At 35.5% G+C, this 21,734-nt stretch overlaps 3 protein-coding genes and 1 pseudogene across 5 annotated transcripts in view; 1 reads left to right on the plus strand and 3 right to left on the minus strand.

Moving 5' to 3' along the window:
- Nucleotides 1–163, minus strand: part of LOC112522842 (dihydroflavonol 4-reductase-like) — a 20,810-nt gene extending 20,647 nt beyond the window's left edge. The window contains exon 1 of the mRNA XM_025132157.1: nt 142–163. Within this exon, the coding sequence (XP_024987925.1) occupies nt 142–163 (22 nt within the window). The remainder of the gene's footprint in view (nt 1–141) is intronic.
- Nucleotides 164–2,004: 1,841 nt separating this feature from the next.
- LOC112522599 lies at nt 2,005–6,688 on the minus strand (annotated as a pseudogene).
- Nucleotides 6,689–8,442: 1,754 nt separating this feature from the next.
- On the minus strand, nt 8,443–9,759 carry LOC112522600 (photosystem I reaction center subunit III, chloroplastic). Its single transcript, XM_025131833.1, has 2 exons — nt 9,351–9,759; nt 8,443–8,879 (listed from the first exon to the last, which is right to left on the minus strand). Exons 1-2 carry the CDS (start codon nt 9,731–9,733, stop codon nt 8,570–8,572), a joined length of 693 nt encoding a protein of 230 aa, XP_024987601.1. The 5' UTR covers nt 9,734–9,759; the 3' UTR covers nt 8,443–8,569.
- Nucleotides 9,760–15,421: 5,662 nt separating this feature from the next.
- Nucleotides 15,422–21,734, plus strand: part of LOC112522626 (CSC1-like protein At3g54510) — a 16,668-nt gene continuing 10,355 nt past the window's right edge. For 2 of the 3 annotated variants that reach the window (XM_025131875.1, XM_025131874.1), the window contains exons 1-3: nt 15,422–15,760; nt 19,831–19,971; nt 20,689–20,752. In XM_025131875.1, the coding sequence (XP_024987643.1) occupies nt 15,477–15,760; nt 19,831–19,971; nt 20,689–20,752 (489 nt within the window). In that variant the 5' untranslated portion in view covers nt 15,422–15,476. Of the gene's footprint in view, nt 15,761–19,807; nt 19,972–20,688; nt 20,753–21,734 lie in introns of all 3 variants that reach the window. The other variant, XM_025131877.1, reaches the window with a different exon arrangement.

Raw genomic sequence — 21,734 nt, forward strand, 5'->3', positions numbered from 1 at the left:
CGTTCCGGCCAAACCTCAGACAAACTCTCGACAAGGACGATCTCCGCTCCGTTCAAACGTCTGGCGAGAGGAACAAAATAAACCAGTAATCGGAAAATGAACTCATTGAAAGGCTTTGTTTTCTCTGATTTGGTAGCTCACCATTACCATTACCCCAAATCATTGCCACATATGGGGTCACCAGAAAAAAGGGGGCCGGGATGGGATCGAAGAGGGAGGGGGATGATGAACGATCTCTATGTGGTATATATATATATATATATATATATATATACATACATGTATTTATACATTTTGATTTTAATATTTCATTTTATTTTGTATCTCCGTCGATGTTATGGTATATTCTTATATGATTTTGAAAAAAACGATATTGTTTTTATTTTGAATAAAATATAAATTTAAGGATATCATAAAAATTCGACAAAAATATATTAACTATTTAAAATCTCTAATTTTTAATGTAATTTTTTAATTTAATTTTTTTTCTTATAATTTAATTTAAGTTCATTTATATTTAGTTTAATAATATTATTTTTTTATTAAAATAATAATTAATTATTTTGTTAGAACTCAATAATTATATTAAATATATTTTAGATTTTTTATACTTTTAAATAAGATGTTTATCTTCTATTTGATTATGTTTATCCGCAGTTAGTTACACGAATTCAAATAAGAAGCTTTAATAAGTAGTACTTACGCATAATTTATTTGTAATTTTGAATTTTAAGTAATATGTATCAATAAACAGTACTTCATGCAAAAAAATAGTTTTTAAAAGTTTTTGTCAAATATTTTATAATATACTATAAAATATAATATTAGAATAAAAAAGAATATGATTTTTTTGATAAGATAACGACAAAAAAAAGGTGAGAAGAAGACCCAAATACCCTTAGATTTAACTGGACTAACATTTTTTGTAATGTAAAGTAAAGGACTAAATCCATTATTTACTCTATTTAAAAAAAATTCAACGACAATATTAAGAATAAACTACAAACTTAGTCCCTCTGGTTTATCAAAAATAACAATTTTCGTCTATAAAATTTTAAAATTACAAAATACCCATATCATGGTTAGTCAAAACATTCAAATTTGGTCTATATCTCTAACGATCGTTAGAAAATTTTGTTAAACAAGCGACGTTTTCGTCCTTTTATCGTTTTTTTTTTTGTCTTTTATCTGATCAAAAATCGCTGAGATGAAAATCATAAATTCAATTTTGATTGGATAAAAAACAAAAAATCATAAAAAAACGAAAATGAATCCTACTTAACTCTTGAAATTATCAAAACAAACAGGGACCAAATTTATAGTTTACTCTTAATATTACTGAAATTTTTTGTAATATATTCTTGCAAATATGAGAAGTTTATGAATGATAGTTTATTATTTTTAAAAAAATACGAAAAAATATAATTGGAATTTTTCTATTTGTATGCTTGCAACCGTCGGAATAAATCTTTGTCATTTTTTGTATTATAAAGAAACATTTTATATGTTTTCTTTTTAAATATATAATATTTATATATAACAAATAAACTCACACACTCTCCTTACTTTTGATGATGTTTGAATTCCTGACCTTCTAGTAGGCTAAAGACTCACATACCGCTAGATCAAAGACCCTTTAGTATAGCATTCTACTTTTATTAATTTGAGAAGAATCGTACGAGAAAGAGAGATAATTTGAGAAGTATAAGAAAGGATCTGGACTCTTAATCATCTTAAATCTCAAACCCACCCATGAATCAAAAATTGATACATGGATTGATCTGGTGCATCTCATCCTAATATACAGCTAAGGGTGGAGATCCCTTCTTACCCTTCTCACCTAAACTCTCTTTCTCACCGGAACCCAACCCTATATATACATACATATACATAATAGGTGGAGTTTCAAACGACCTCCATTTTACGAGAACACCTTTATCACATGTGGTAATATACGTGAGAGAACTTGATGGTGTGCAAAAGACGTGTTGTGCGACCTAGGTTGGGCCAAATGTCGTTTGCATCTCTGATTTAGTACCACATAACGAATTCCAATATCACATCAAGAACACCCTTATCAAGTGTGACAATACACGTGAGGAGGCCTAGTGATGTACGAGAGAATTGGTCCCCGCAACCTAGGTCGTGCCAAAGATCGTCCACATATTTGATTTAGTATCGCATGTGATTGACTATAGTAAAAGGGTGGCTCCTAAGGCTCGACCTCACCGCCACGTCCTGTCTCACGCCATTCTTATTATGCTTTCTTTAAACAAACCCATGAACTTCACCTGGTGTTTTAGAAGCTCAGTAACTTCTTCTCCTTCAGGCTTTCAACAGTGTCCTTAACGCTTACCTCGATCGGGGTAAAATCTACGCCTAGACTTTCCGCTCTTGCTCGCGATACATCGTAAGGAACAGGTGCAACACACTTGCCCTCCTCATACCTATAGAAATTTCAAGAGAAAAAAAAAAGTAAACGATCCAGATTTCGTTTATGAATACTACAAGAAATAGTTAATTCCCGAGTTCTCAAAACATTTATGGTTTTCATTTGAACTTCCCCCTATACGTCTAATCATGGGAACGGATGCTTACCTTTGGGAATAGCCAAGAGCAGGGTAGAGTTTGTTCAAGATCTTCATGATCTCCGAAGAGCGAGTCACAGCCCCAACCATGCAGTATCTACCGTTAGCTTCTGGGTTCTCGAACGCTAATATATGTGCGTTAGCAACATCTCTAACATCAACAAGTCTGTAAATTCCATCTGAGAATACTTCCTTTCCTGCATATATATGATTTCAACAGCTTAAAGAACGTAAAACTTCCTTCGTTGCACGAAACAAACCATTTCCATGCTGATCTAGGAAGCAATCTTAATGCATTCATCACAATGTTCAAAGAAACTGCATGAATTAAGCTACTTATAAAAGAGGTTCAAAGAAACTGCATGAATTAAGCTACTTATAAAAGAGGTTCCCAGAAAAACATTCTTCGTATTCGTACCTGGATCTTGTTTTCGTTAGTTGGATTTGTTAGGTTGTTCATGTTTTGGGATTGTTAGCCAGAAGGTCAGCCCATTTAGTAAACTACAGTACTCCTAGCGATGGTAAGTGGTGACCATTAAAACAAATACCGTATGAAGGTTACATATCAAACAAGGGTAGATTAGTAATATTTTAGATTATGTCTCATTCTTGTCCCATCTTTTTCCACCTATTTTGGTGGAACAAGAAAAAACTTGTTTTGTCTCATGTTGTCCCACCTTGTCCCATTTCTTGTTCCTTTCCCATGTCCCCTACGAACATGGAATAATGAGTTCTTGTCATGGCCCATGTCGTACCAAATGTGGGAGAGTGAGTTTTGTCCTGTCCCATGTTGTGCCAACTGTGGAACAGTGAGATTTGTCCCATCCCATCCTGTTCCATCTATCAAAAGCAACCTTAGATTACTCCTAGAAAGGTAAATGTGAAAAAAGTTATACTTTTGGTAATACTTACCTCCTCCCACCACAAAGTTTAAGTTCGACTTTTGAGTGTCAAATGAATTGTTCTTAATAGACCGACACTTTTAACGACATAGAATCAAGTAAACAGTATTTTTAAATGCGAAGGAAAGACGATGCAAAAGACTTCGCTATCCAAAACGAGCCCAGTATAGGTGGGGTCCCCGGGGAGCGGGGGTATATGCCGACCTGTCTACGTACCCCAAAGACTAAACCGATTTTTTTCTATGAAGACCCATCGCTTGGTGAAAAGTGTGCAAGAAAAGAAAGCTTGCCAAGAAAATTTTGAAGATACTAAACCAAACAAACCCAATATATCCCACTTGAAAGTAGGGTATAGGAGGGTCAGGATGTACGTTACCTCAACAGCCAGGATCAAGAGGCTATCGTTTGCAGAAACTGAAAAAAGCAAAAGAGAAAATGAACCAACCTGTTCTATAAATGGGTTGAACCCGAACCCAACCCAACCCAACCCAACCCGATCCATTGCCACCCCTACCCTACCCCCTACTCTCTACTTCTCGAGCTCCCTTCCTCCCATCTATGCTAAGTACAGGCCCCCACCCCTTGCCTACTACCATAATCCTGTGTCTCCAAGAACTCCTATCAGAAGTCAAAAGACTCCCCTACCCGAATCATGTAAACAACATTCTTCCAAAATCTGCAAAACCTTTTGTACATAATAGAATTTGGTCAAAAAAGAGTGGTGGTTATGGACTTGAATACACGGCCTGCTACATAGGTCCACCCAATAATCGATCATGCTTATGAATGTTAATCATAGGACACAATTACCGGTCTTTATCAAGCTCATAATGCCCTCAGAAGTGAGGTTGAGAGTTGGCTGTAAGAAAGGACCGATCACATAGCCAGGATTTATAACCACCAACTCCAGACCATTCTCTTTTGAAAATTTTACAGCAGCATCCTCAGCTAGGATCTTCGAAAGAGCATACCATAACTGAAAAGCACAAAGTCCTTGATTAGTTGCAGCATTTGTAGCTGACTGACAATAATTACGAATCCTGTTGAACGATTCTCAGACTAGAAACTATGAATCATCGAGCAATAATGTAACCAGAATCTGTTTACAGAAATTTGGTTGACCTACCATTTATAACTCAAGACATGTGAAAGAATGAGACCTACGTATTAGAGTTTTATGCAACTATACCTTTTTTTGCTCGCAAATTACTGGATCTGAAACCCAGGTTTCATCCACCACAACACCAGCCTCCAGAAGCTTTCCACCAAACACAACTGCAGCCATGGAAGACGTAAAGATCACCCTCTTCATACATGGAACTTTTGCAGCTGATTTAAGAACATCAAGTGTTCCCTTCACTGCAGGATCTAGCAATTGTCCCTGATGGAAAATGAGAAGAACTGAGCTTTCTGCAAACAGTTGATGTGGGTGAAAGATTCACAATGGCACGAAAAACTCATAGTGAAAGACTGCATAAACAAATTATTGTATGTGTTGATTGAGCTATCAACTTACTGAAATCTCAAAGGTTCAAGAAACAGCCACTTTAGAAAGAAAGAACATTAAAACAAGATCAAACTACTCATTCGTTGTGTGTGTCCCATCCCGATCCCAATCAAATTTCCACGTGAATGTGCACATTTAGACACCAATGTAGAAGTCTAGAACTCACGAACATGATTTAAAAGTTATACCAACATATACAAACAAAAAATTGAGAGCAAGATAAGAGAAAAAACAACCTGTGGGTCATCAACTTCCATTAGAACAGGAGATGCTGTATGAAAGAGGCATTCACAGCCTTTAACTGCAGACTCAAAAGATCCTTCTTCAGTCAGGTTAGCTTCAAACAGAGATAGCCTTTCCTTAGCTCCATCAAGAGCAAGTAGGTGTTGTGTCCTTTTTTGGATCATCTGCCACACATTTGAATGGAACAGTAGCCGTTAGAGGAAGAATCGGAAAGTCAATCGGTTGAGTTTTGATGCAAACGTCTGATTGATCATGTAACTTACCATGTAGACTTCTTGATAATTCTAAATACTATCTCCATTCTAAATGGAAGAGATAACCTTGAATTTTGAGGTCAAATTCGTTGTTTTCAAGTTTGTCACAGGATTTAGAACCATGGTATTCTATTTGTAGCATATTATATGAAATTTATTGCAGTAATAAAAAACTATACTACTAAACATGGGCCAACAATATATGCAAGCCCAGTTTTACATTTAGTAGCCCAAATATAACCCATTTATACTCTAATAAACTCCCGATTCTTCAAGATTTTCTCTACGCTGTTATAGCGGTGAAGATACAAAATTGCGATCGGACCGATATTTGAAATAGTGGTTATACCGGTGGTATAGCGGTCCAAAAATATCGGTTCATATAATATTCTTAGAATTATATATAAAACAGAGGGAGTTTAATTGACCAATCTGCTTCGATTTTCTTATCAACCAAGATTAAGAATTCAGGCTCCAGACTCGTGGTACCAGACAGAAGCTGGAAATAGAAGTTGGAAACAGAAGCTAGAAGCTGGAAGTCTGGAACAGAAGCTGGAAACAGAAGCTGAGAGCCTGAGACTCGTGGGTCGTGGTCGTCTAAAGCAGATGAGATCGTCAAACAGAGTCCAGAAGAACAGATAGTCTAAAGACTAAAACAGGCTGTCGATAGAGAAGCCTAGTACATGAAAGTTAGGGTTTGCTTCCAGATTGATGATTGGTATTATTCATCTCTTCATTCGTGATGGAACGAAAGTTAAACTTCTGATCAGTTAACCTAGCTTTAAATTCAAGTTACCCCATGAAAATAGGCGGGAATATTGATCCAAAACTGTTGTGGCCTGACCTTACGAAGGCAAATCATTGGGTTTCTGCAAATCACTAGATGAATACTTATCTAAGTTTAGTCGACTGTTAATGATATTTATGATTTAAATCACTTTGCAAATTGACCGGTACTCAATTACACTAGCGATTCTTTTAGAGAACACATGAACATTAGAGGTTGAAGTTGTGATGAATAGAGTAGCCACGATCGAGCAGTTGTTTAACCAGAAAGATTGAGAGACGTCACTAACCGAGGGAGCGGACAGTAGCATGAACAGAGTAGCCACGATCGAGCGGTTGTTTAACCAACCATGACGCTATGAATCCAGAAGCGCCTGTAACACAAACCACCTTCCCTTCTCCGATCATCTCGCCGGAGTTTTTTGGTCGGAAGTAGGAGAGTGTGATGATGATTTGGCTACGGGAGAATCACTTAAATAGAGCCCGAAGTGAATGGGACTTTGGTGGGACGCAAATTAACGTAAATAGACACTTTTCAGCCATTATCTCTCGAACCTATCAATAAACCAATATCTTTGCAAGTCGTTGGTTAAAAAAATATCATTAAATGATGATTAAGAGACTTTTATGATATAGTGTAAAATAAAATATAATTATTTGATAATTGTTTACAAAGAAATTAGGGCTCTTAATGGTTAAGAGAGGTTCAAGATATAAAATTATTCAGAGGGTTTTAGAACTATTGAGAGACAAACCTTTTTTTGTCAAACAAAATTCACCTCTTAATGGTTAAAGGAGGCTCATGATACAAAACCATTCAGAGGGTTTTAGAACTAGCATTTGAACCTCCGTGGCGACAAGGGAATTTTTATTCCTCCTTGGATTTGAACCGTAACCTCCAGGTACTTTTGATCTTTGGAGCTCAAACTCAAACCAACCAGACACCACCCTTGTGATTGATATTATGTATTTGGTATAACTAAGGAAACACACCATGTCTATTATGCAACTAAAAACATACGTTATAAAACTTTCCTTCACGGATCAAAGAGCCTGACAAACTTTCCTTCATTTAAAAAAAATCGTATATGGAACAACTCCATGAATTGTCATTAAAACCCGATCAGAAAAAAAATACAAAGACAACTGTCTGAAAGATGTAGAAAGCAAACAAAAAAGAAACCAAAACTATAGTTTTGGCTTTTACATGTTGTTTTAGCTTTATGTTGATGTCTCCATTGCACTTCAAAGACTATAATTGTTGTCATTTTATGGAACATTTTTCTACATAGGTTGCTTTTTTATTTACTTTTAGATGTTTATACGACATTTTCGATATAAAATATGAATACCATACATGTAGTCTTCCCAATTTTGAAGGCATCGGTAATTTTAGATGGTCAGATAAAATTTAGGGTGTGTGTGGTTGGGGAGATTAGAAGGTAATGAATGGAAATGATAACTATTGATTATGTTTGGTTCAATTATGGAATGAAAAATGATGTTTGGTTTCAAAAAAATAATCAATCATTATAATAGATTTGGCTAAAAATCATTCCTTATCAATTTGGGGGGAATATAAATTTTTTCTTTTAATTCTGTCTCTCACTCCTTCTCGTTTACCAAGACGTGCATTGGAAAGATGATATAGTACGATGAATTAAGTGTCTATCAATTTTTTTTTGTTTTTTTTATTATTAATTAATTTTAAGAAATCCCTAAATATTGATCTTAAAACAAAGTACGAGTGAATGATAAATTGATCTTCTAAATATTGCAAATGACATGAATGTTTGGATGTGGAAATCCATTTTCTACTTGGAAATGAAGCAATAAATTTACATATGATTTCAACCCGCTATGCGAGCCGACTAATTCCAGGGCAACCACCTGCTTTGCAGATAGCCCGGAGTCACCACTTTTGAATCTCCGTAGCCACAAGAGAATTTTTATTCCTCCTTGGATTTGAATCTGGGAAGTCCTATTACTTTTAACATTTGGAACCAAGCTCAAACCAATTACGCACCACCCTTGTAGTTACAACTAGAATTTTTTATGAACGCGTGCGTGGGATGAAAAACTTGGACCAAAATGACTTCGGACCACTGAACTTTTTGTGTGTGAATTCATGTCTTGCGGCTACGAATGTCGCACCCGAGTTTGATGTTCTAAATCGATAGAAAAATGTACATTTCAAGTTGTGAAACAATCCCTTAAAATTTAGCCACAAACAAAGTATCGGAAAATAAAGAACATTAGATACATATAGATTTGTAGCAAAACAAGAAGTTAGACGGTCGGGTCGATAAGTTCACCATTCAAGAACTCACGGTAAGCAGCAACGGGCCAACTAAATCCACGGAATACGAGTCGGGAAGCTAAAGGAACGTCGATGATGATCTCTTTTTGTGTAGGCTTCTTTTCATCCCGAATAGCTATCAAGTAACTCCTTCCGACCCACCCGATCCATCCGGCTATGTACAGAAATAGAATCCCGGGGGTAATGAATTCGCCCCAGTGCCTTTGGTCTCCACTCACGATCAAGTGTGGTAGCCCGTCCGATCCACACAACAATCCTTGCTTTCCATAGTTGTCGAATCTACACATGTAAATGAGCAATTCCATATAATTCATCATTTCTCTTTCGGATTCATAGAAATAGACTTGTAAATCAGTAAATGGATGCTAGCTAACTGAATCAAAATTCAAATTCAACGAACACCATTCAAATTCGAATAATATACAAATTGAACTACGATATCTAATATGAGAAAGAAATTGGAGCATTGATTGTGAATCCATATCCAAATATTCAATGTGTGTGTATGTCTATTATGAATCGGTTTATATTTGTAGCTACTCGGATTCAAATTTGAAGACCAAAACTGGATATTTGAACAAATCCTCGCTTTGAGTTTGAATTTGAAATAATAATTGGTTAGATATTCATTCAAATGGAATAGACCTATTATCAATTTTGAAATCGTTTGGTGATTTACTTTAGGTTACGATTTGCATGCCTAAAAGTAGAAACAATACAGAAATCCTTGTAAATTTTCATAGAAATTACCTGCGCTTGGTCTTCTCCATTGTAGCCTTAATAGCAAGTGCAGGAGCACTATCCGGTGCGTAAAGCTTGAGAGAACTTTCCAGCTTCTTGAGCTGCTGCTTCTCTCTCTTGGCAAACTGCTTGGAGTCTTTACAAGGAGTGAGTCCCGAGATGTCGGCCATTGCCGGAAGCGCAGGCACCGTCGACGAAACCAAAATCGAAGAGAGTGCGAGTGCTGCGGACAACGCTTTCAACGATGCGTTTCCATCGGTTACCTTGCTTTTGTCTTCTGCTCCGGCGCCGGAACACACAATACCGGTACTGGTAAGCTTCGATCTGGATCCAAAATGCGATGATTTCAGGTCGAGCGGTTGAAAGAAGCTTGTGGAGATTGTGAAAGACATCTTCGATGAATCTGTTTGTTGAAATCGTTGACGGAATGATGATCGAAGTAGTATGGATAAATAGAAATGGATGGAAGGATGAAATGGAATCTGTTGGATAGGATGTGAAGCTGACGTGGCTGATTCTTATTGGGAGGTGAGAGTGTTGTTAGTGGTTGTGGTTCGTTTGCAATCCATTGTGTATATTTCGCTGAAGAGATCACGACACTTGGATGGGTGTTTAACGATTATTTATGTTATTTAGATTTTAATATTCTGTTTATTAGATAATTATTACAAAATATATTTTATATTAATATTTTCTTATATTAGAAAGATGTGCAATGCAGTGAGATACATTTTGATTTTAATATTTTTTTTTATTTATTGTCTCTGTCGATATAATACGGTTTTATGTGATTTTGATAAAACAACAATATTTTTATTTTGAAAAAAATATATCAATATCATTATCAAATTAATTATTTAAAAGTTCTCATTTTTGTGTAATTTTTTTAATTCAAATTTTTATTGTAATTTAATTTAGATTTAATAACGAAGTAATTTATTTTTGATTTAATAACATAATTTTTTATAAAGATAATAATTAAGTATTCTGTTATAACTCAATGATTATCCTGATTATATTTTAATTTTTTATATTTAAAAATGAGATATTTATCATGTATTTGATTATATTTATCTGCGGTTAGTTACACGAATTCAAACATAGAGCTTTAACAAGTTGTACTTATGCATACTTTATTTGTAATCTTAAATTTTAAGTAATATGCATCAATAAGTAGTACCTCATGCACAAAAAAATGTTTTTAAGAGTTTTTACCAAATGTTTTATAATATAGTATAGATATTAAAAATATTTGTGATTATTAGTCAAAAATATTCATTATCTAGAATTTAAAGAGACTATACCTCGATTCATTATGTCTGGACCTCAGTAGTTTTTCCGTGTTGAGTCAAATTAAGCCGTAGCTACGGAGTGTGTAACAACTCACTTGTTGAATCAATTAGCCCCGAAAATGGACGACGCTTAAATGCGCAACCTACACCCAGCCGTCGGCAAGCGCAGAATTCCTTGTAAGCGCGAGTCATCAGTTTGTGTTGACTATGTCCCTGTTTTTTGTACACACCGTCCGTCGCTCCTACCGATTGAATGGTCCGATGAAGTGTTAGGATCGCAGCAACGTGGGGGGTTCGCCGCGGACGACGTCGCAAGAATTCCACTAAAGTGCATACTTTATTATTTTATTTTGTCTTAAAATAAATGTTCATTTCTAAAAATAAATGTTTACTTTTTTATTCGATCCTTAGTTATGAGGTGGATAAAATTTATCTCTCTGTCATTAAGATGAAAATTTCTTTTTGTTAATTAAAAATATATAATAATTACAAATTCCTAAAACTGTATGGTTTTTTATCTCGTGAACCTGTATTTTGAGACAGAATGGGTAATTTTTATGAAAATATCAATAAAATATGTATTTTGTTCATAGGCTCATAGCCCCTCCTATTGGTAATATGCAAGTTGATATGGGTGGTTTGAAACATTTAAACAATCCAACCAAATTATAGTGATCTAAAAAAAATCTGAATTCAACCTAAACCGTTATAAAGTACAACCAAACCAACTCTTTTAAGTTAGTGGGTTGCTATTTTTTTTAATTAACTTGGATATCCAACCCGCTATGCGAGCAGACTAATCCCAAGACAATCATCTGTTTTGCGGGCAGTCCAAAGTCACCGCATTTAAACCTCTGTGCCCACAAAAGATTTTTTTTTTAATAAATATGCCATCAACCTTAGTAATATTGTCCATGCTCAATTTAATCCTACATATATTATTATAAATATGTATAACAAATAAATAATATTAATTTATTGATACACAAGTACATACAACAAACAAATGAATTGCAGTTGTAAAAGATGGAAATATTTTTACAAATTTACATGGGGTTGTTGCTTTCACCCAACCAAGAGATATATAAGTACATATTTATATAGAAAGATAATCAAATGAAAACCACAAAAATGTAATAAATTTATGAGAACTGAGATAAAAATATTTTTTACATGATTTTTTTCCATCAAAACCTGCGATTTAAGACGTTATTTCACATATGCTTGTGTTCACCTAGTAAAAAATTGCATATGATTTTTTTTTTGGTTCACCTAATGAAATGAAAACTACATGTATAAAATATTCATGTGGTGAAACAAATACATGTGAAATTATCATCTTATGAAACAAATATAAGTGAACCAAATATCTTAGATCCTAGCATTTGATAAAAAAAATATCACGTAAAATATTATTTATAAATCGATTCTCATAGATTTGTAGTATATTTATAGTTCTCATTTAATTTAACCGCTATTTATATATTACTTAGGGGCCGTTTACTAAACATTTATTTGGTAAGTACTTATCGGATAAATTTTCTCATTGGATGAACATGAGAATGGTCAAACATCTTACCGGGTAAGAGCGATGAGAATGATGGAGAGTCTTACCCGGTAAGTGAGAATGACGACTCTTACCCAGGTAAACGTTTACCCACTAAATTGTTGCATTCAATATGTTTTGATATACTAAAATCTTACGCATCAAAATAAATCATAGTGTTAACTCTTATCAGTAAGCGCTTACCGAATAAGCAATTGGGTAAACGGCCCCTTAGTCTCATACATTTCTATGCATAATTTAACACAATTATTTTGCTACTGTTAAATTTAGGGTTTAATAAGTAACAAAAAATGGTGAATATAAAACACTAAAAGTCACATTTTTTTAAGAAATTTTAATTTATGAAATTCGTGTGATTTGATTTATATGTCAAAAATATTAATTAAAAAAATAAAATCTAATTTAATTTATAAAACTCTCTCTTCTCTGTTGCATATAAGCATACTATAACAACTGAATTTTTGAGTAAGTATAATTTTAGGTTATACTCGTATTTTAGCTTTAATACAGTATTTTAAAAGTGTTATGAGTGTTGGTTGAGTTGGATATCATGTTTGGCGTAAAATCGATTTTTGCTCAAAAATTACACAACTCGCAGCCGTGAGCATTTTGGCTGCGTGGGAGCGAGCTAAGCACTAAAAGTGGGCCTAGTTTTGAACTGAAGCGAGCTACACTCGCAGTCCTTTTTAAACCCGATTTTTGGCATTTTTTTCCTTCACCAACTCATTTTTTTTAATTAACCTGGATATCCAACCCGCTATGCGAGCCGATTAATTCTAAGGCGATCACCTGCTTTGCAGATAGCCCAGTGTCACCACATTTGAACCTCCGTGGCCACAAGGGGATTTTTATTCCTCCTTGGATTTGAACCTGAAACATCCTGATACTTTTGATCTTTGAAGCCAAGCTCAAACCAATCAGACACTACCCTTGTTAGAATCCTATTTTTATTACATATCTTTTTATTTTTATTTTTTTAGTTACCCTAACCTAATAAGGTCTTTCGCCGGAAAAAGGGTTAGAATCGGGAAATGGGGCGAACCGGATTTCTCGCAGCTATCCAATATTCATACAAATTACTTTAAAACATACATTTTAAGAAATTGGTAATATATCTGTGTCATATCCAGTGTCTCTCATATAAATAGTGCCTCACAAGTTCGATTTGTCGTGAGTACGGAAAAAACTTTGTCACTGCCTTCTTGGGTTTGCATTCATACTATTTTGTTCATTTCCAATTTTGTTATCACCAAAATTACATTTTCAAATGGAACCAAACATTCATATCAGTTATCTTTTTGTTCTCGTTGTATGTGAACTAATTAACATAAATAATTAATTTAATACAAAAGAATAATATAAATAATGATTTCCCTGAATTCTTTTTATGATCTTGATATATTAGGGCACCCACACACAATTTTCAAAGCCAATTGCAAAAGCCCTTTTGTCAAAAAATTTCATCCACGTAGGAGACCCACTTGCAACATTTGCAATTTATGTTGAAAGCCATGTAGGCGCCAACTCCTCACCAAATTTTTTTTTCTCATTATTTAAATAAATTAATTTTTATAATATTAATATATGTATTAATTACATTAATTATTTTTATATGAAAATATTCTATGCATGTGTATATGTTATTTAAAAAAATATAAATATAATATAACTAAATTAATTTAAACATTAAATTTTATAATTACATAAATTAATGTTTCAAATTTAAAACAATAAATTATATAATTATTATATTATATTATATCATATATTAATCGTTTTAATTAACATTGAATTAAAATAAAACATGTTATTAATTAAAAAATAATTATAATGTATATATATAAATAATTTATAAAATAGTTAATAAATGTTGTAGTGGGGACCACTTTTGAAAGTGTAGGTGAATTGCAGGTGTGTAGGTGGTAATTGCAAAAGCTGACGTGACACAGTTGAAAGTGTTGTAGGTGAATTGCAGGTGTGTGGAAGATAATTGCAAAAGCTGATGTGGCACAATTGAAAGTGTAAATAGATTGCAGGGATGTGAATGGTCTTATCAAATGACTTATATGTGATGATTTATTAAAATTGGATTAGATTGATTTAACAAAAAGATATTTATCAGTTCAACAATTATTAGTACTTTATGGTAGTCTATTTTGACTAAAATTATCAAATAATACATAGAGTTTTTGCTTCTAGCATGTAGTTCAGTTGATAAAGGGTGGAGAGACTTTATCCATATGCATAACAGGTCTTGGGTTTGGTCCCAGGCTCTTTCATTAGTCTCAGCCGTTGAGTGAGTCAAAAAATAACCCCCACATTGGTGTCTTTATATGGGGTCGGTTAGAATTGCCGGTAATTAACTTTTTGCCTAAATAATATGTAGAGTTTTATCATAACAAAAGAACCATAAAAAATAAAATAAAAAGTCTATCCAAATTGTTAAATTGAGAGTATTTAAAGGATGTGATTATAACTCTTTTTTTAAATCAACAAATTTCTCATAATTTTTAGATAAAAGTACAAAATGTATAACAAAAATTAAAGGGTTTTTCTAACCCCACCCCCTCCTATGGGTGCATGTGAGGGAGGGTGAGATTGTGTAGGGGGTGAGTATGTGAGGGTGAGAGTGAAGGAAAGTTGTGAGGGTGAGAGTGAGGAGGAGGGGGTGAAAAGTGATCTAGGGGGTGGGGATATCAACCCCCAAATTAAAACGAAACAAATTATATCAAAATATCATTTTATAGTTTTTAATTTCACATCCGTATTATATACATTCTTTATCAACTTTTTATAACTACAAGAATTGTTTGTTTATCTTTTAATAGCTCCATTAAAATATATGTGAATCTTGTTTGACAAAAAAAATATGTTTCTTAATGGTTATAAAACTTCTGAATGATATTGCATCTTGTGCTTCTCTTAACCATTCAATGCCCTAATTTTATTGTAAACATTTACCAAATAATTATATTTCATTTTGTATTGTATTATGAGAACCTTTTAATTATTCTGTACCAAATTATTCAGCAAAATAATTTATGAGAGAAAAATATAAACATGGAAGATTTTTTTTTTCTATAAATAAAAAATTGGAAAAACCGGAATAAAAATTCCAAACCGGCAAAAAACATGGTTCGCAGAAAGGTGCGGTTACTCGCTTGACGTCCGCCACGTGCGATCAAAGGTGGCAAGCACGCCATACACCCTCAGACCTGCAAATTCCTCCGTCGTCGTCATCCTTCCGCCGAGCAGCCGGAAACTCAAACATATGAAATGAATGCCGCGAGCTTATTAGCATCGGCGGCCATCAACATAGGCCTTGCAGTTGTCGTCCTATGTCTCTTCTCCATTTTGCGAAAACAGCATTCCAATGCCAACATATACTACCCTCGTCGTCTCTCTCTTCACCATCCGATTTCATTCGATCGTTCCTTCACTCTTCAACGGTTCCTTCCATCACTTGATTGGATCCGTGATGCTGTTAGAGTTACGGAGGATGAAATTCTTTCTAGTTCCGGCCTTGATGCACTCGTTGTCATAAGATTCTTTAAATTCGGGTTAGCGATACTTTCCCCTTTTTGTCTGTATTTTTTCAAGCGTGTGTTTGTTTTTCTTCCTTGTGATACTGTGGGAATCGTGTATGAGATGCGGATTTTAGGATAATTCGTCTCTTCAGTAACACAATAGCTGTAATGAGACTGAGCTCACCATCCTACTTGTTGTCATTGCAAACTAACTGTTCTGGTTGGTTAAAAAACGAGCAAAAGAAATTTAAGGCATGCGAGATATTCCAACCATCTTACTTGCATAATAACGATATAAAATGGCCCCCTCTGGTGTACTTGTATATTCGTTTTGTATTTGAACTAGTAATAGTTAGTGTGCATTGAAGCTACAAGTAGAGATGCTATAAAACTAATTCACTCTACCTGCACTTTGACTTTGGATGTCAATTTGGATGTTTTTGAACTTCAAAGCTTGTTGGCTGTGGTAGTGCAGTAAGTGGATACTTTACTGTCTCCCTGCATATTTGGAGGTTCGTAAAGGTAAACTTGGAAAAATAGTCACCGCAAAGCACACAAGTCATGATTTAATCACCAAAGGGCCACTAGTGGTATGTGAGTCGTTGGCCTCCTAGGAGGTCTAAGGGTTCAAACCTCACCAAAGGTGAGGAGGGTGTGTGAGTTTATTTGTTCTATTTGCCTATTATATACTTTAAAAATAAAAGTCATGATTTAATCCTTGAATCAATACAATGTCTAATTGCCACATGGATGGCACAAAGGGAAAAACAATGGCCTTGAGCAATTTTGTCTCGAACATAATATATAAGTCAAGTCCAATATGCCTAGTATGAGATAGGATAAATGAATTGCAAGTCAATGATATTGCAAAGATATTGTTCCAATAGATGGAAAATGAATGAGGTACACAAACTTGTAGAACATTAACAGACCAATGAATAGGCTGACTTTTTTCTGGAATTGTGTTTTCAGTATCAATAGGCTGACTTTTTTTTGCCGAGGGCATGTTTGAGACCGAGGAATTTGAGACTGGTGAGGACTGACTTGAGACATGTGAGAGGACAGGTTAGGGCTGATTTGTGACAGGTGAGAGCTGATTTGTGGTTTCTGAGTATATCAGGAACCGTATTCTTCCACGCTCCCCCGGAATATCGGTTTTGGCATAGAATGGTTGTTCTTCGAAGAAGGTAACATCCATGGTGTTGTATACTTTGTTTGTGGATGGAGAGTAGCACTCATACCCTTTTTGGTCAGGAGAATACCCAAGAAATATACATTTTAACGCTCGCGGATCAAGTTTGCTTCGGTTTGGCTGTGTATTGTGGACAAATGCTATACACCCAAACACTTTTAGAGGAATATGGGACATGAGTTTGAGATGAGGATAGGTGGATAAGAGTGTTTGGTGTGCTATTTGGAAAGTGAAGATTCGAGAGGGCATGCGATTGATCAAATATGCGGATGTCATAACAGTCTCTCCCCAGTAGTGGTTAGGAACATGGTTGGCTAATAGGAGAGAGCGGATAAACTCTAAGAGGTGCCGATTTTTTCTTTCAGCCACACCATTTTGTTGGGGTGTGTTTACGCAAGAACTGATGTACAATCCCTTCTTGGGAATGGTATGTTCCAAGTTCGGACTGGAAATATTCTTTAGCATCATCGGTTTTTAGAATTTGGATTTTTGAGGAAAATTGGGTTTGAATCATTATGTGGAACTTTTGGAAGATAGTCCCAACTTCGGATTTTTCCTTCATTAAAAATAACCAAGTTACGCGGGTGTGGTCATCTATTAATTTGACGAACCGCCATGACCCAGTTATATTTTTTTATTCGAGAAGGTCCCCAAAGATCACTGTGAATAAGGTAAAATGGATGAGAGGCTTTATAAGGAACTGGTGGGTAGGAATGTCGAACATGTTTCGCATTTAAGAAAACTAGAATCCCTTATTGATTCAGGGAATGATTTCTTTACAAAAAGTTGGGATGACCTAGTCTATGGTGCCATAACATAACATCACTTCTTATGCTAGAAACCGTAAACATGGCTGGCTTGAGTTTGGAGGGGTTGGCGAGCACATTGGTATTAAGGAGATACAGACCTTCCTGAACTTTAGCACTACCAATCTTCTTGTCCGAGTTCAATTCCTGAAATTCACATATATCAGGAAGAAAATTAGCACAACAATTCAAGTCTTGGGTGAGTTTTCTAACATATAGAAGGTTGTACTCCAGATTTGGAACATAAAGCACAGATTTTAACACAATTTCCTTTGATATAACAACTGTACCAATACCTGTGACTTGTGAATTGGACCCATCTACTACTCGTACGGTGACACCACTTGATTCTGGCTGAAAAGTAGAGAAGATGTTTCGGTTACCAGTCATATGATCTGATGCTCCAGAATCCACAATCCATGGTTTGTTTTGCTCCATATGAGTGGTCAACGCATTCCTCTGTGCCACGATTTGCAGTCTTTGACTGATCAAAGGATTGAGTTTCCCGTAGCGTGTCATGGAGAATTTTCTGGAGGGCTGTCACCTGTTCATTGCTGAACGGTTCACGACTTTGAGAAGTTGCCATATTTGCACGGCCATTGTTTTCTGAGAGGTTTGATTTCGAATCCATTGGTTTTCCATTAGTTTTCCAGCATACATCTTTTGTGTAACCTGTACATTATAGTGGTCGCACCATGGCCGTCCTGACCTTTTCTGGGAATTACCTTGTTGAAATTTCCCACTAGGTGATGGGTATCGAGCAACTAGGGCAGCCCCTTCTCCAAACGGGTTGGTAGTAGTGCTTCCAAGCATTACCTTTTTCTGCTTTTTCTCACGTCGAACCTCAGAGAACACTTCACGAATGTTGGGCAATGGCTTAGTGCTGAGAATTCTTCCTCGAACTTCATCTAGTTCTCGATTTAGACCGAGAAGGAACTTGTAGATCCTGTCAGTTTCAAGGATCTGCCTATATCGCTTTGCATCAGTGGGACAGCTCCACATATTTTCATCGAGAGTATCAAGTTGTTGCCAGATGCGAGTTAGGATTGTGTAATAACTCGTGACATTGGAGTCTCCTGTCCGGAGATCATGGAGTAACCTCTTGATTTCAAAGATAATAGAGGTATTATCTTTATTAGAAAAGGTGTCCCTTGCTGCTTCCCAGATTTCAGCGGCGGTTTTGTAGTAGATGAATTGCTCCCCAATTTCAGCCGTCATGGAGCTGAGAAGCCACGACATTACGAGATTGTTGTCGGTTTTCCATTGTTTGTAAGTGGGGTCTCCTTTTTCGGGTGACACGCTTTTCCCCTTAGAGATAGTCTTCTTTTCCCTTGCCGCCAATGAAGATCTGGATGGAACGTGGCCACAAGCTGAAAATTTTGCTCGTTTAGCTTGTGATCAGTGATGGGAAAGATATCTGGAGCAACCATTTGTTGAACCTGTGGAGGAGGGTTGTTGGATTTGTTTTGGTCGGTGGTGGAGCTGGTGGACTCGCTAACCAGAGCCGTTTGGTCTGGTTGGTATCTACCGAAGTTAAAGGAAGGTTTTCCATGAAAGGTGATGATCAGAAACCATGCTCTGATACCATCTAGAAACCAAACAGAGTTGAGCCTAAAAGGCTTTTCATATATTTTCCATTTAATTATAAAACACAAAGCAAGGCTATTTATACAAAAGAAGGAGAATCCTTTCAATTAAAGAAAGGATAGAGAAAATCTCTAAAAACAGAATGCTGGAAATCAGGGATAACCCTCTTAATTGACAGGATCCCCGATATCTTTGATGCAGTTATGGACAGCTCCAGAAATTCTTCAATTTTGAAGTTTGTAAAATTCAAGAAATTAGATTCTTTGGATCCCAGGGAAAGTGTTGAGGCTGGTTGGACCATTGTTGTATGAACTGAGTGCCCTTACAGAACATGCTTATGATTGGGTTAGGAACTTTTTGCCCAGTGTGTGTGATCTTATGCATTGTTGCTTTTTCTTTGTTTTGTAGAGTTATCCCCAGATATGTATCATATTTCTAATAATTCAAATGACATAGAAATATTGCTCAAACCTACTGATTTTAAGCTGTTAGAAGTCTTTCATGAATTCACTTGGCAGGATAAAGTTTTTTGTGGTCTGCTCTGTCGTTGGATTGATGGTTCTTCTGCCACTCAACTGTTCTGTCTCTCCTGGTCTATCTTCAAGCTCAAGTTCCATGAACTCTTTCACGATTTCCAATATCCCTAGAGGATCGAACAGGTATGGCTGTCAAAATCTTTTTAGTATTGGCCTATGGTAACAGGTTACACTCATCCTTATTATTGATTGTTTCTCTAATTTTGTTTTCAGTAGTGGTATTTTGTATGAACATGAATCCAATCTTGTTTACGACATGGAAGAACTCGTGAAGCCAACATTTTTGCTATGAAATAGTTGGACCAACAAGATCTTATACATGTCAAATGAATGATGAGGAGAATATGCAATTTTATATCGAGAACATATAGTGTGCAATATTGGGCCATGGGATGTACCTAGACAAATAACAACTATCCAACAGAGAACTAACTATATTGAAAAGGAAAATCGTAAAGGTGATGGTTGGCTTGTGTTGGAATAGGTTAACTATGCTTTTGGATTTTCTCTTTTTATCTAGTATATCTCTTATCCTCTTCCTTATGTTTATCTATTAATGGATCATCATTTACCCTATACGATGGGACTATCCTGACTAATAAGAAATATAACTATTCTGAAATACATGCGAGAACAATACATATTTAGTGTGTATCTGGAGTTATTCACACATGGATGTAATGGGAAGTTTAAGGGCTACAGCTAATAATTGCATGTGAGAGAAATATATATATTCTGTCAGGGGCAATAATCAAAATTACATAAGCCAATAGGGCTCAGTTTAATTATTTTCTTTGTTAGGTACGTTTTATTGCTAATTCACTTATTTCTGTTCCACAGGCTTTGGGTCCACTTTTCATCATTATGTTTTATATCTCTTTCGGGAATATATCTACTTCACAAGGTAATCATTGTCTTATCTTGCCATGCTGCCAAACTTTCCAGACATCATAGTCTACCATCTTCTACCACAGTAGATGTTCCTGCTTTATGCTTTTCATGTTGAGGTCAGCAAGATCATTGAATATGCTTTTCAAGTTTTTTCTAATACATTCCTAAGTTTATGACCGGTAAAGTTACCCAGATACTACTGGCCTTTAACATTTGTTTGTTGGGTAGTGCTTCACCATTTAGATCTATACTTCATCGACGAGCAGTAAAGTAGTATGCCTATCATAGCACATTCTAGAGTAACCATATGCAGCATGTCTAATTCATGGTTTTTTGGAAGTGTGACTATGTTAGTAATCAGAATGGGAATAAATGGAGTACAAAGCAGGCCAATGGAGTGAAAATGACACCTTAAGTAACCGTAAAAGATAGTAGTGGGCACCGATTCTCCTCCTGTGATTAGTGCATTTAGGATAAACACGGTTACACAGGAGTGCACACCCGATGGGTCCAGCTCGAGGGCTTAAACAGACGTTGCCACTATTCTAGTAAGGAGTTGGGCATGAGGGGGCAAACATGAAATTGTACCTTTGTCATTTGGGCTGCCTTGTCATATCTAAATTCATAAAAATTTCTGATAGTTAAAATCCCTAAATTAATCAAATACTCAACAACACAAATCCTCAAAAAATTTCAACACGTAAATTCAAATAAACTAATAGCCAAATAATCTCAAATGAGTCATATGACAAAAATGGAAGGTTATATCAAGAAAGTGACAAACAGACTCCATGACGAAAGTGGGTCCTTACAAGTAAAAAGACGTAAAAACGTTTAAATGCTAGTTGCAAGTGTTGAACCAACAACCTGCAGTAGTGCTAAGGACCCTACCACTTGGACGAAACTGCTTGTCATTTTTTGTATTGCATATGTACATAGTGCTAATGTAATTCTTTTAGGCCATCTGGTAACCCGTCATCTTCATAGGTGGGTGG

Source organism: Cynara cardunculus (genome assembly GCF_001531365.2).
Source record: "Cynara cardunculus var. scolymus isolate 2C chromosome LG 12, CcrdV1, whole genome shotgun sequence".
Taxonomy (NCBI): domain Eukaryota; kingdom Viridiplantae; phylum Streptophyta; class Magnoliopsida; order Asterales; family Asteraceae; genus Cynara; species Cynara cardunculus.